The following is a 15,189-nucleotide window of genomic DNA, read 5'->3' as shown; positions in this document are numbered from 1 at the left end:
GACCACGTGACGCCTGGAGGAAGAGCGCCTCATCTTCCGCCTAGGAACCCTCCAACCACACGAGACGAATGCAGATATCTCCAGCTTCCTCATTTCCCCTCCCCCCACCTTATCTCAGTCCCAACCCCTGGATTCAGCACTGCCCTCTTGACCTGCAATCTTCTTCCCGACCTCTCCGCCCCCAGCCCCTCTCTGGCCTATCACCCTTACCCTCACCTCCTTCCACCTATTGTATTCCCAGCGCCCCCTTCCCCAAATTCCCACCCCCCCTACCTTTTATCTCAGCCCGCTTGGCACACCAGCCTCATTCCTGAAGAAGGGCTTATGCCTGAAACGTCGATTCTCCTGCTCCTCGGATGCTGTCTGGCCTGCTGTGTTTTTCCAGCACCACATTTTTCAACATCCTATCATCAGTACCACTAGTCCTGTAGACTGCTCATTGCAGCACAACCAGATCATCACCAAGCAGAAAACAACACCACTGGCAAAACAAAATGGGTGATGTGGTTTCCAGCAACCCCACCTATAAAGGCAGTGGGCTCCCCACATTCACAGCAGACATCCTGGGGAGTATGACATAGCTGGAGGTAGGCTTTCCATCTTGGGAGGAAATCCAGTCTCTGTTTGCAGTGTCAATGTTTGGTACTGTATTCCAGAAAACAGAGCTGAGAAACAGATGTAAGGTAAGTGTGAGGGCTCCTGAGGTTAGTGATTAGCTGAACAACAAGCCTGGAATTGGTGGTGTGAGGTTGGGGGAGGAATGAAAAGGTTCCAAAGGCTGGAGGGGCAAGCAGGATTCAGATGCTAGTGAAATAAAAAGTGAGCTGATGGTAAAGGACCGCTCCCTTTTTGTCCACCTGAGGCTCAAACACGCTAATCTGCCCAGTTTCCCTCATCCCAGCCTACCACTGACCTTCTCCTGAGATGGGCAGATTGGCCATCAATTAGGACAAGGGGTGGTGGGCTGCCCTTAAATCATGGCAAACTCGAGGGCTTGCTCAGTGGTTAGCATTGCTGCCTCACAGTGCCAGGGACCCGGGTTCGATTCCTGCCTTGGGCAACTCTCTGTGTGGAGTTTGCACGTTCTCCCCATGTCTATGTGGGTTTCCTCTGGGTGCTCTGGTTTCCTCCCACAATTCAAAAATGTGCAGATCAGGTGAATTGGCCATGCTAAATTGCCCATAGTTTTAGGTGCATTAGTCAGAGGGAAACGGGTCTGGGTGGGTTACTCTCCTGAGGGTAGGTGTGGAACTGTTGGGCCGAAGGGCCTGTTTCCACACTACAGGGAATCTGATCTTTCAAAAAAACTCTACCTAGAAATGAATTGGCTGCAGCCAGGCAAGGGGTCATGAGTACAGCATGGAGCCTCGGAACACTTCAACCAGAGGGCATCAATGTGAACTTCACCAGTTTCCTCATTTCCCCTCCCTCCACCTTACCCTAGTTCTAACCTTCCAGCTCAGCATCATCCTCATGACCTGTCCTACCTGCCAATCTTCCTTCCCACCTACCCACTCCACCTTCCTCTCTGACCTATCACCTTCATCCCCATCCCCCTCCATCTACTGTACTCTTTGCTACCTTCTCCCCAGCCCCACCCACCTCCCATTTATCTCTCCACCCTGGAGGTTCCCTGCCTCCATTCCTGATGAAGGGCTTTTGCTCAAAATGTTGATTTTCCTGTTCCTCGGATTTTTCCTGCCTGACCTGCTGTGCTTTTCCAGGATCACTCTAATCTAGACTCTGATTTCCAGCATCTGCAGTCCTCACTTTTGCCTATGGGGGCATGGGTAGCAAAGGTTCATGCTCCTGGTGGGTGAATTCTGCTGCAGAGGACTCAGACAAGCACTTTGATAGGAGTTTTATAGAACAAAATAAATGGGAATGCATTTTTAAATTCTAGGTGGTTTGCACAACATATGAGAATACTGCATGCAATAACAAGGAGCATGGGGCAGTCCAGCAATCTAAGCATTGGGTTTTGTGTGAGGCTCAAAGCCCTATCTTTCCAGGGTGTAAATTGTCAATTCCAAAAATGGGCAATCCAGGAGCACAGCAGCTTGAGATTAGCCACCTCCAGGGAAATCAGCAACCACTGTGATAGCATGAATACTGGCAAAGGCACCTGGAAGACAGATACTAGAGGAAACGTAGAAGGTGATTAATGTAATATTGGAATATGACATCATTTTATTTGTTAATTATATAAGGGGGAGAGGCAGTGGCACTGTAGCAACGCATATGGGCTAAAAGTCCAGAGACCCAGATTAATGCTCTGGGCACAGAGATTCAAATCCCGCCATGGCAATTGGTAGAATTTAAATTTAATTAATGAAAAGAATCTGGCATTGTAAGCTAGTCTAACAGTGCCCACAAAACCATAGTTGATTGCTGGAAACATCCATCAGTATCTATTAATTAATGGATGTTTCTTAGAGTACAGCCTCCAAGTAACTCCAGACCTATAGCCTGATGGTTCACTCACAACTGTCCCCTGAATTGGCCCTATCAGACCAATGGCAAATAAGGATGGGCACTAAATGCTGGTCTTGTCAACAATGGTCACACACCATGAAAGAACAAAGGGGCTAAGAGCCCAGAGTTCCATTAGTTTGTTGAACTAAGTACACAGGGGAAACATTAAATCACTGACAGCCCAAGCATTCTTTTCTTAGACTTATTTTACTAATGGTTTGATGTTTATTTACACAAGATGAAGAAGTATTAAGTGATTTAAAAGTGCTGGTTGATTGACACTTTCATAGTGTTGTAGTAACAGCAAGTTTTTAAAAAATGCTATGTATTTCTGCTTTTTAAAACATTCCCACTTATGTCATTTCCACAAAAGTGTTCATGGGTTTTGAGGAAGGAATGCTGGGTGAATGGGAATAGATGTGCTATGAGTTGGTGTGGAAAGTACGTGGGACCATTATCATGGTTGAGGGTGCATGAGTTGGTATTGACGTTATGAGAGTGTCTTGGACGGATAAAGGGGAGTGATGGGTGGGGGTTAAAGGGCCAAATATTTGACAAATACTTAACTTGGACAAAGTCCCAGAGAACTGAGGCAGGTCTCTTTCAGCAGACCACTCTGGTATTTGGCTCCTATTGATATGTGTCGTGGGGCAGAGGGGCTGACCTAATTCCTCAGCTGCCTGATGGCAGACTGGAAATCAAGCCCTGCTAGTCCCAGAGTTGTCAAAACATTAAAGATTTTATAAAAGCAAAATTGCCCAGTTTACCTGTCCTTTAGACACAGATTGATAGAAAACATGGACCAGGTTTCTGCATTTAACAAGGTAGACTGTTTATTACAAATAAATAGATTCTAACCACAGGTAAACAATTATGAGCTGTCATCATTTCGCACTACTCTAACCCACTTATAAACCTCTTAACACACACATGCATACCGATAGACATAGAAACATTGGTATTAGATGGAGCAACAACCTGGGAAGGCAGTTCAAGGATCCCTGTTTACATGGCTTGCATAGACAATCGTGTGACTTGTCAGGACTCACTATTATTGATCACTTCCTTCAAGTGGTTTTACTTCATTGCAAGTGGTACAGAACAACTGATTCGCAATGTATAAAGTCTCTGATGTAATAGTTAAAAGCAATAGATTATGGCAAATGAAGGGAAAATAAATGGGCTTTCCTCAGGCCTTAGGTATGATAACTGCAGAGAAAAGGACACCACCTGCCCTTTCAGAGGTCAGATCTGATGGCTTCTGACATTCACACCCACAAACTGTTCAATTCCTTGGGAGCCACTGCTATTGGCAGCCACAAAGACTTTGTCATCAACAACCAGTCACCACTCCATAGACTAAGCAGCTACTTGCTGCTAGCCAAATCTCATTTATACATAGTTATTGGTTCTAGTTCTGCAACTTAATCTCTCCCACTGTTTGAACAAACAGTAGTGGGAACCATACTTGCAACAAGCGCTGATAGCTTACTTTTAAACTATCATTCCAGAATCCTTGGATTACAAAACAGTTCTTTTCCCATTTCAGTCTACAATCAAAAATACAGGAAGAGAAAATGATCCAGTTTTTACAGAACTGAAATCACACTGCTCAGGATACCGTTTCCGAGGTGGGTGCACAGTGTTAGCAAAAACTTGAGCCATTCACCTCTAAGGGGAAAATCCACCTCGTGGAGTAGATTTAATACCAACAGAAACCTTGTTGCAAACCCAGCAAGCCCTTCTTTTCCCTTTCTGATTTACTAGTTACACTGCACCAAATCTTTCTCCATGATGTGAATTTTCCCTTCAACCATATTTCACAACATCTCCAGGATGTAATCACAATGATATTCCCCATTCATCTTACCATATGCAGTTATAGAGATGTATAGCATGGAAACAGACCCTTGGGTGCAACCTGTCCATGCTGACCAGATATCCCAATCCAATCTAGTCCCACTTGCCAGCACTCGGCCCATATCCCTCCAAACCCTTCCCATTCATATACACATCCAAATGTTTCTTAAATGTTGCAATTGTACCAGCCTCCCCCACAACTTCTGGCAGCTCATTCCATATGTGTAACATCCTCTGTGTGAAAAGGTTGCCCCTTAGGTCTCTTTTTATATCTTTCCCCACTCACCCCTAAACCTATGCCCTCTAGGTCTGGACTCCCTGACCCCAGGGAAAAGACTTTGCCTATTTATCCGATCCATGCCCCTCATAATTTTGTAGCCTCCGACGCTCCAGGGAAAACAACCCTGCCCTGTTCAGCCTCATCCTGTAGCTCAAATCCTCCAACCCTGGCAACATCCTTGCAAATCTTTTCAAGTTTCACAACACCTTTCCAATAGGAAGGAGACCAGAATTGCACGCAATATTCCAACAGTGACCTAACCAATGTCCTGTATAGCTGCAACATGACCTCCCAACTCCTGTACTCAATACTCTGATCAATAAAGGAAAGCATACCAAATGCCTTCTTCACTATCTTATCTACCTACGACTCCACTTTCAAGGAGCTATGAACCTGCATGCCAAGGTCTCTTTGTTCAGCAACACTACCTAGGACCTTACCATTAAGTGTATAAGTCCTGCTAAGATTTGCTTTTCCAAAATGCAGCACCTCACATTTATCCGAATTAAACTTCATCAACCACTTCTCAGCCCATTGGCCCATCTGGTCAAGATCCTGTTAAAAACAATCTCTTACATAATCACTAGCCCATTTAATAAACACTGCACAATAATCATACCTCTAGCAATCATCTGTATGCCATATCTTGACCATGCATTTAGTACCTTTCTATGGCCTCACCCCTCCCTATTTCTGAAATAGTCTCCAATCCTTCAAGATTTCTGCACTCCTTCAATTTTGACCTTCTGCTCATTGCTGATTTTCATCACTTCATCACTGGTAATTTCCTTCCCAAACCTCTCTGTCTTTCCCCTTTCAAATCTGGCCTTTTGACCAAATCTTGATCACTTGTCCTAATAGGTCCCAAGTAGCTCACTGTCAATTTTTGTCCAATGTTATGGTGAAATGTTTTGGAATGTTTTATCACATAAAAGGTCTGCATTAATTATACATTGCAACAATGATGACAACCATTAATGAAATAATAACATTTTGAAAGTTAGAGATTAAGAAATCATGCATCAGTAAAGCAAAAGATGCTTCACATCTCAGTGATCTGATAAGTCAAGGCTTTACCTGTTGAACATCCTGCTGAAAAACACACAGCTGAAGCCGTTGATGCAGACGTACTTTGCGATGCTGCCAGATACTTTCAAGCCTTCTCTGGTGATGTAACACTTCATGCACAATGTCCAAGACTCGATGGACTGCTTTGGAGTAATTTGCAGTTGCAGTGAGTGACTCAGAATTCCCTGGGCTTAACGGTCGCTGCAGTACATCTAGAAGAGCTTTGCCATCCTGACTTACCTGTGATAAATATCATATGAGTTGTATCAAATGTGCTATACCAAACTGAACAATTGATTCTGGCACTAATCATCAGTCGCCCCTAAATTTGCTAAACTTCCTTCAATGTTTTTCTGTTTTATACTGCTAAATATGTTTATTTAAAACTTACAAACGACTCTACCTTATTTACAATCATTAGCTCTGCCTGGCTTGAACTGTCATGCTAAAATGGCTTACTTAAGCTGTTTCATGGCCTCAAAAAGCATTTTCATCAATAAAACAAGCTGACAAGTATAACCAATTATCTGGAACTGTACAAACTTTCAAGGCAAAGGACCATAAAATAGGATTGTTATAAATTACATAGAACAAAAATTGTAAACACTACAGATGGCTTGACTGAACAAATAGAATAGTAGATATTTTATGTAGGACATTGACTGAATTATACTGCCAAACTTACAAAAGTCAGGTCAGAAACGTCAAGGGAAATATAGTGTAACTGATTGAGAATTGCTTTATAATTGAATAGGTTGAGCAACTAATAAAAGAGCAGAAGTTGAATTATAATAAGCAGAAAGATAGAACAATGAAAGCAGTGTGGTGATTATGTGTAAACCTTCTTCAAATGAATGCGTCAGTTCTTTACCTCTGCATATGCCTGCGTGATCTGTTCATACAGCGTTTGATGATGGTGAATTGCAATCTCCAAATCTTGCATTTCAGATGGAAGTCCTCCTTCAGCACAGGTTTTGCACCAGATATCAACACTTGACAAATACTAAATAAAATTGGAAGCAGGTATTAATACTAAACATATTTTTCCCTTATAAAATCTCAGTGAAATTAAGCAAAAGAGAGATAAGGAGAATCTTTTATACACCAATTTGTTACAATATCCATGCATTTCTGAAAGAATGGAGGAAACAGCTTCAAAACTGTATTGAATGGCAGCATCCGAGGAGCAGGAAAATTTGTTTTGGGCAGGAACCTTTCATCAGAAATGAGGCTGGGTCCTCCTGGCACTTTCCCCCGCCACCACAGGAATTGCATAACCTGCACCCATACCACCCCCCTCACCTCCATCCAAGGCCCCAAAGGAGCCTTCCACATCCGTCACAGTTTCACCTGCATATCCACAAATGTCATTTATTGTATCCTTTACACTGGGGAGACTAAAGGCCTTTTCGCAGAGCACTTTAGGGAACATATCCGGGACACCCGTACCAATCAGCCCCACTGCCCCATGGCCGAACGTTTCAACTCCTCCTCCCACTCTGCGAAGGACATGCAGGTCATGCAGGTCCTGGGCCTCCTCCAAGACCACTCCCTCACCACCCGACGCCTGGAGGAAGAATGCCTCATCTTTTACCTCGGAACCCTTCAACCCCAGGGCATCAATGTGTACTTCACCAGTTTCCTCATTCCCCTCCCCCCATCCTCCCCCAGTTCCACACTTAGAGCTCAGCATCATCCTCATGACCTGTCCTACTTGCCAATCTCCCTTCCCACCTATCCGCTCCACTCTCCTCTTCGACTTATCACCTTTATCCCCACCTCCATCCACCTATTGCACTCTAAGCTACCTTCTCCCCAGCCTCACGCCCCCCCCCCCCTCCTATTTATCATCTCCTCTCTGTATTTGGTAGATTTCAATCAGATCCTCCCTCATTCTTCTAAATTTAATCAAGTATACGCCCAGAGTCCTAAATTGCTCCTCATATGAAAAACTCTTCACCCTTGGGATCCAGTTTCCAAAACCTTTCTCCATTTAGAAAATACTCTTCACATTTATACTTCCTATGCAAGTGCATAGCCTCATATTCAGTGCAGAGGGAAAGGGGTGCTTTTTGTTTGCTGCTTTTATCTCATAGTTGGTTAGGCTTTCTTTTAACAGGATAAATTGAAGCCCAGGATCAGAGAAAGTGAGGACTGCAGATGTTGGAGATCAAAGTCCTTAGTGTGGTGCTGGAAAAGCACAGCAGGTCAGGCAACATCCAAGGAGCAGGAGAATCAACGTTTCAGACATAAGCCCTTCATCAGAATGAAGGGCTTTTGCCTGAAACATCGATTATCCTGCTTCTTGGATGCTACGTGACCTGCTGCTTTTTTCCAGCACCACACTCTCAGCCCAGGATCAGGAGCCCAGCACAAAAGAGTGACATCTATTGCTCATTGTTAATTGTTCTTGAGAATATGGTAGTTCTCTGGAACCACTACTTAGTGTGTAGGTGCATCCACAGTGCTGTTAGGGATGGAGATGCATGATTTTTATTCAATGACAGTGAGGGAGCTATAATATAGTTCCAAGTGAGGATGTTATGCAGTTTGAAGGGAAACTTGCAAGAGAAGGTGGTTCCATGTATCTTCTGCACTTATCCTTCTGGATGCCAGAAGTCACAGGTTTGGAAGATGGAGGTAATGAAGTCTGGATGAGGTTACTGGACTGCATCTTGTAGAAGGTACATGCTGCTGCCAACATGTCTCAGCAGTAGAGACAGTGAATATTGAAGATGTTAGATGGCGTAACAATCACTCTGGCTGCTATACCCTGAATGTTGTCAAGCTTCTTGGGTGCTGTTGAATTTCCACACATCCAAGCAACTGGGAGTATTTCATCACATTCCTGAGTTCTGCCTTATAGATGCTGGGTGGATTTGAGAATAAGGACATGAGTTACTTGCTGTAGAATTGCTAATCTCTGATCTACTCTTGTTGCTTAAGTATTTATATGGCAGGTCCAGCTCAGTTTCTGGTCAAGGATGTTGTTAATAGGGATTTAGTGATAATGATTCAGTGAATGACAAGGGCGGATTCTCTTTTGTTAGGTTGGTAATTGACTGGCACTTGTGTGCTGTGAATTATAATTGCTATTGATCAACTCAAGTCAGAATGTTATAGGTCTTCCTGCATTTGTACATGAATTACTTCAGTGTCTGAGGAATCATAAATGGTTCTCAACATTGGGCAATCATCAGCAACTTCTGACTTTGTGATGGATCAAAGCTCATTGATGAAGCAGCTGTAAGTGGTTGGGTCGAGGACATTACCCGAAGGAATTCCTGCAGTAATATCCTGGAGCTTTTATGTACTCAGTATCACATCAGTTTTGTTGGGACTACTTGATGTCACACTTGATCAAATGTTGCCTTGATATTAAGGGCAGTCACTCTCACTTGACTTCAGGAGTTCAGCTTTTTTTATCGAAGTTTGAACTAAGGCTATAATGAGGTCAGAAGATGAATGGGCCAGTTGGACCACAAACTGAATTTTAGTGTGCAGATTATTGTTGAGGAAGAGCCAGTTGGTAGCACTGTCACCGACTACTTCCACCACATTACTCATTATTGAGTGGAGACAATGGGGCAATAATTTACTGACTAGGATAGATCCTGCTTTGTGTATGTAGGACATATCTAGGAAATATTATATGTTAATGGGTAGATGCCATGCTGCGCAGGAAGAGCTTGGCTAGGGTAACAGCAAGTCTGGATCACAAATCTTCAGTGCTATTGCTGGAATGTCATCATAGCCTATAGCCTTTGCAGTATCTAGTGGTCATTTCCTGACTTTGTGTAGAAGGAATTGCATTAGCTGGAAGCTTGCAACTTTAATGTTAGGGATTTGATCCATTGAAATAAAACAAAAAATTGTTGATGCTGGAGATCTGAAGCAAAGACAGAAATTGCTGGCAAAACTCAGCAAGTCTGGCAGCATCTGTGGGAAGAAAGCAGAGTTAACATTTTGAATCTTGTGACTATTCATCAGAATGGATAGCAGTGAGGAAAAACTGGTATTTATGCTGAAGGTGATGTTGGGGGAGGGTTGGGGAAAAGAAAGGTGAGCAGATAGGTGGGGCCCAGAGGCATAGAGATAAAAGGGGCAGATAAACCAGAGGATTATGTATGGCAGGGCAGAATAGAATAGAAGCTGAATAATAAGAGTTGAGATCAGCAGAGGACCTCAGAAATGTTCACATTTTCCTCAACTGAGAATTCCCCACTCTCGTGATTGACAGAGTTCTTAGCCATGTCCTACCTATCTCCCGCACTTCTGCCCTCACACCTTCTTTCCTAACCCAATGATAGGGCTTCCTTCATTCTCACTTATCATCTCACCAACATCCACATCCAAAGGATCATTAACCATCACTCCTAGTGGGATACCACCAGCAGACACTTATTCCCTCCCTTCTCTTGTCAGCATTTCACAGGAACTGTTCCCTCTACAATACCTTGGTCCACTCCTCCTCCATTCTCAACACTTCCCCTCACCTCATAGCATCTTGCCATGAAATCACTGAAGGTATAATAATGCCCATTTATGTCCTCTCTCCTCACTAACCAAGGCCCCAGACACAGCTTGCAGTTGAAGCAATGATTTAATTGCACTTCATTCAATTTAGTCTACTGTGTTCATTGTTCTCAGAGTGATCTCTTTTACTTTGCACAGTCAAAATGCACAGTAGGTGAATCCTTTGCAGAACACCTACATTGTGTGCACAAAAATGACTCAGTGCTTCCTTTCACCTGCCACTTCAATACACCACCATGTTCCCATGTCAATGTTCCAGCAAGCCTCAGCACAAGCTCCTACACTTGGGGAACTCTGCAGATTCATCTATAATTTTTGAGCCAGATTCCATTCTTCTGTGTTTTTTACCTACCCCCATACCCAGTCCTGTTATGACACAAGCACTTTTTAGCACAGCCAACCCATTTTCATCCACTCTCAGGCCTATTATCACATTACATGGTTTGCTTTCAGCACAGACTACCCATTCTTTGCTGACCTCAACTCTCATGATCAGTTATTCAGCTTCTCTTCTGCCCTAGCAGGCTGGTTCCTCTGGGTGCTCTGGTTTCCTCCCACAGTCCAGCTATGCAGATTAGGTGGATTGGCCATGCTAAACTGTCCATCATGCCCAGAGATGTGCAGGCTAGGTAGATTAGCCATGGGAAATGCAGGGGTAAGGTGGAGGTTGGGATGCTCTTCAGAGGGTCAGTGTGGACTGGATCAGTGGAGGGGCCTGTTTCCATACCATAGGGATTCTATGATTCTCCTCAGTATCATTGCTTATTTCCATACATTGCAGGCAAGATTACTGGATTTGGTATTCAAAGAAAAATGAATTGTATTAAGGAATATGATCCCCACAAGCTTGAAATTCCAAGTAATCAATACAAAATTTACATATTGAATTATAATAAAAGTGGCTCCAGATATAATATTCAAGATGTTTGTCAGTTCTTAACACATCGTGAAATTACAATCAATTTGAATGCAGCTAATTGTATTGCACATCTATAACAATAACCTCCTAAAACCCCTTTAATTGACACTTCAAAACTGTAATTAAATGTTGAGTGTAACATGTTTACTATTTAAAACTCTTCTAATAATGAGAGTGACTGGCTAATTAGAACTTAAAAAATGTATACAACGCAAGGGGACGTTTTTAATTATAATCATTTGTAGCAGGATTGCTATTGTGAGGCAGTTTGTGTACTTTTGCAGATAAAAATACATTTTACACGAAGCATTCGGAATGGAAAGCAAAAAATACGCAGGGGAGAGAAATATATTTGCAAAGCACTGCCCACTGGTACCATTGTACCTGTGCAACCCTGACATGGGGCATTGTCTGCCCTGTGGAATTGAGATAGTCTGCATGGGAGTTCTACTGGTGTCCTAGGATTTCTTAATCACAGCCTCCAAATAAATTTAAACAATGTTAACCTCACAGACTGAATTACAGAACCTGACAGCAATACAATACTTCATAAAGCTAACACTTGTTACAGTTTTGTAAAATAGCCTCCTTGGTCCCAAAAATCAATTTTTAAACTAATTACCACAATCCATTCAGCAATGATTTTAGTACTGTAAAAGATACATTATAGCAATTTTAACCATGCCCTTTTAACCATACAACCTAGAAAAACCATGGAACAGCAATAGTTTAAATTGAAGCAGCTAAAAAAATCTCATTATTACTATTAATTTTAAGCATTAAAATAATATAATGTAATATTGATCCTATTAGAGAGATGTTGATTCTGTAGGTTATCGTCCTATGTTGATTCTGAGATACATGCCATAGTCTTTTTCCTCAAACCCACCTGTTCAGCCTTCTGGTGAAATACAGCAGACATTGCCAAGATTGTGCTACGTTCATCTAGAGCGGCTGCAAAACTCTTCCACTCTTGATCAAGTTGGGCAGATATCTGCTTGATCTGCTGGGATGCATAATGACCAGCCTCTGAAAGCCTTGATGCAACAGACATGATGCGATTGATGTTGACATATGCATTCTGAAAAAACAGAAGATTGCCAATTACAAAATGAATTGTAGTTAAGTTCATAAATTAACATTTCTAAATTATTTTCGATCTTTTTCAGGCAGTCATTCTCCCTTTTCAATAAATAGAATTATAATTCCAAAAGAATGCTTTTCCAATTAGTATGCAAATCTAAAATGTCACAACAATCTATTTGAATTGAATGCATCAGAAGTACACTCAAAGGAACTTATTCAGACAAAGCAGTGCAAAAGTATAAAACATTTTATTACCTTTCCCAATTTCTATATTCTACACAGCCAAATTGTTCGTTACAAGATTCAAAACACTAACCTGAATATAAATGAATAATCTAAGAAAACAAACAGCAAAATTAGGTCTCCAATTTCCTTGCACTGCCTAATTTGCTCTATGGCATTACAGGTGGATCTTCAATAACATGATGGTTGTGTTCTTGTGCAACCTTGTGCTATAGAAAAATCACGGTTTAGAAACAATGCTTAAAATGTTGGTGATGTAGTCTCGTTATAGTCAATGCACATTTTAAAAGTTCGTGGTTTAGAAATGATGTCTCCAATTTGTCAATGGCGTTAATGAAACATGCGTTATAGCAGATTGACTTGTAGCTCACATCATGCTTGCTTTGGATACACCCAATCCCTACCCAGTATGTGATATTGAATAAGGCATAGAGTAGAGTGGGGTAGGAACAAAAATTACCGAGACTGGTACTGCTCCTGGCCCAGGACACTGGTCCCTGAGCCAAGCGCAACAGGTTCTCTAGGGTGCCAGCCCATGATTATTGGAGACTAATGAAACCCTCTTCCCAGGCTCTGCACGAAATGCCCATGGTAGCTACTAGACTATAACCCCCGCACAGAGAAATTAATGTCAACTAATGTTACAATGTTCTATTAGGGAATACGAATTTCTCTGTTTAGTTGACAAAATTGGGAAATTGATGATCTGTTGCATTGGCTGATAAAGACAATGTTACAAACTTTAATACTTCCTCATTCAATACGTTTATCTGATTCAATATGTCATACCTCTCCTTCTTAATTATAAAGTCAGCTTTGCCCTCCTCTTTTATAAATATAAACACATAGACTGGATTTTTATGTCTCTGTCAGTGTCAGATTGATAGCAAGCATGTTTTCAAATTCTGACCCAATCTTGGGATTCCTTCAAAATTAATAATAAAGAAAGTCATGCAATCTTCCATGAGTTCTGCCTGATAACAAGCTTCTGATGCTTGGTTACAATGGGGGTCTGGGAGGCCTAGTATGAGTGTTAATATTATGCATGTGCCACATTTAACAGTTGAAGGCAAAGGGAAAGGCAAATGTTTTCACCATTGCAGAGTTTCTCAAGGCTCAGAAATGTTGAATGCAGGGAGAAACAAGGAGGAATTCCTGCAATCAGTCGAAGGATAAAGACAGGTTTTTCTGCTGTCTACCAGACAGAATGCAGAAAAGGAAAAACACTCTGATCAAAGAGGTGGAATTCATGGAAACCTAAAGACTACGGTAAATTTAACTTGGCCTGACAAGAGGAAATAATCCTCAAATTGAGCTATGCTGCTGAAGGTCAATTCAGAATTTCTTGGAAAACTGAGGGAAAGGACCTTTGATGGTCACCTTATGGCTCAGCAAAACAAAGAGAAGCAAGCCAAAGGAAGCTGGGTATTGCTTTTGCCTGAATCCTGCACATTCTAATCCTGCAGAGAGCATGAGGTAATATAAATGATGGATGGGGTTGTCATTGATGTTAAGGAACTGATAAGTTAGCGTTTTTATAACTTAAAATATTAATTGCCTACTAAATAATATTTAGTTGGTGTTAAGTTTGTTTGTTTAAGATAGCAAACATCTTAAAACTTGAAATCCTGTTACTGACTCATTCAAATCAATCACTGAGAGTTCAAATCTGGTTTTGAAAGTTATTGGTCTCTACGGGGATCATAAATTGAGAGCTCTTGCAGGATAAAAACACAGAAGCAGGGATATGCACACTTAAAATACTAAGCATTTAAATAAGCAAAAATTCAGATACTTTTGCGGCATTCTGTTAAAAGTTAACTTTGCTATGTTGCCTGGACACTTTTTAGAAAGGGAGAACCTTTTTGTAAATGCCTTGTGACAATTAACAAAGCGTAATTTGAAGACATTGGCAGAAAAATTGGAGTTAGATGTAAAAGTCCGTGCAAAAAAGCAGCAATTGCTGAAGTATTGTCTCAACCTGACTTTTGAGGAAGAGGAAGGTGATCTCCACAGCATGCAGATTGAGTTGGCTATAAACAATGGAAATTAGAAAAAGAAAATGAAAGACTCAAATTAGAAAGGAATGAAAAACAGAAAGAAAGAGTGAGAATTTGAAGAGGAAAATGAAGGGAAGTGCAAAAACATGAACTTGACTTTCAAGGAATAAAAGAGGAAAGTACAACTCATAAAGGGCAAGTCCAAAATAGGAAGTGGGGACCAGAAGCTTACATTATGTAATGGTGCTAGCATTTAAAAAATCATGATGGCTCAGATTAAAATCCCAGCTTTGATTTGACTTGGAATATTTGTCTATTGCCCAAATTCAATGAAGGACTTGAAACGTTTGACAAAATTGCTATAGTACTATCATGGCTGTAAGACCATTCGATGAATTACAAACTAGTTATTATTATAAAATGGGAAGATTGCTGTTCTTAACACATGTGGATTAGTGCCAGAAGCGTACAGGTAGAGGTTTAGAAATTTAAGGAAGAATACAGAACGTGGAGTTGTTTCTATGGACTTTACTAAAGGAAATATAGTTTGTTAGATGTTGGTTATAATGGTTGATCAAGACTTTAGAAATTTTAGAGTAGTATTGTTAACAGACTCAGACCATAAAGTTCTGAACATAAGAGAAGTTGCAATAATGGCAGATAACTATGAATTTTCCCTCTCAGAACTCAAGAACCTCTTTTGAAGATATCAGTCACAAGAG

General features: G+C 41.5%; 1 protein-coding gene across 1 annotated transcript in view; it reads right to left on the bottom strand.

The window, feature by feature from the left end:
- kalrna (kalirin RhoGEF kinase a) overlaps window positions 1-15,189 on the bottom strand; it is a 744,968-nt gene that overhangs the window by 377,385 nt on the left and 352,394 nt on the right. Inside the window, exons 7-9 of the mRNA XM_060827256.1 lie at window positions 12,028-12,219; window positions 6,555-6,686; window positions 5,693-5,923 (exon numbers count right to left, since the gene is read on the bottom strand). Of these exons, the coding sequence (XP_060683239.1) occupies window positions 5,693-5,923; window positions 6,555-6,686; window positions 12,028-12,219 (555 nt within the window). The remainder of the gene's footprint in view (window positions 1-5,692; window positions 5,924-6,554; window positions 6,687-12,027; window positions 12,220-15,189) is intronic.

The sequence above is a fragment of the Hemiscyllium ocellatum genome, chromosome 7 (assembly GCF_020745735.1).
Source record: "Hemiscyllium ocellatum isolate sHemOce1 chromosome 7, sHemOce1.pat.X.cur, whole genome shotgun sequence".
NCBI lineage: Eukaryota > Metazoa > Chordata > Chondrichthyes > Orectolobiformes > Hemiscylliidae > Hemiscyllium > Hemiscyllium ocellatum.
The sequence above is the reverse complement of the archived record's forward strand: the minus strand, read 5'-3'. Positions and strand labels throughout refer to the sequence as shown.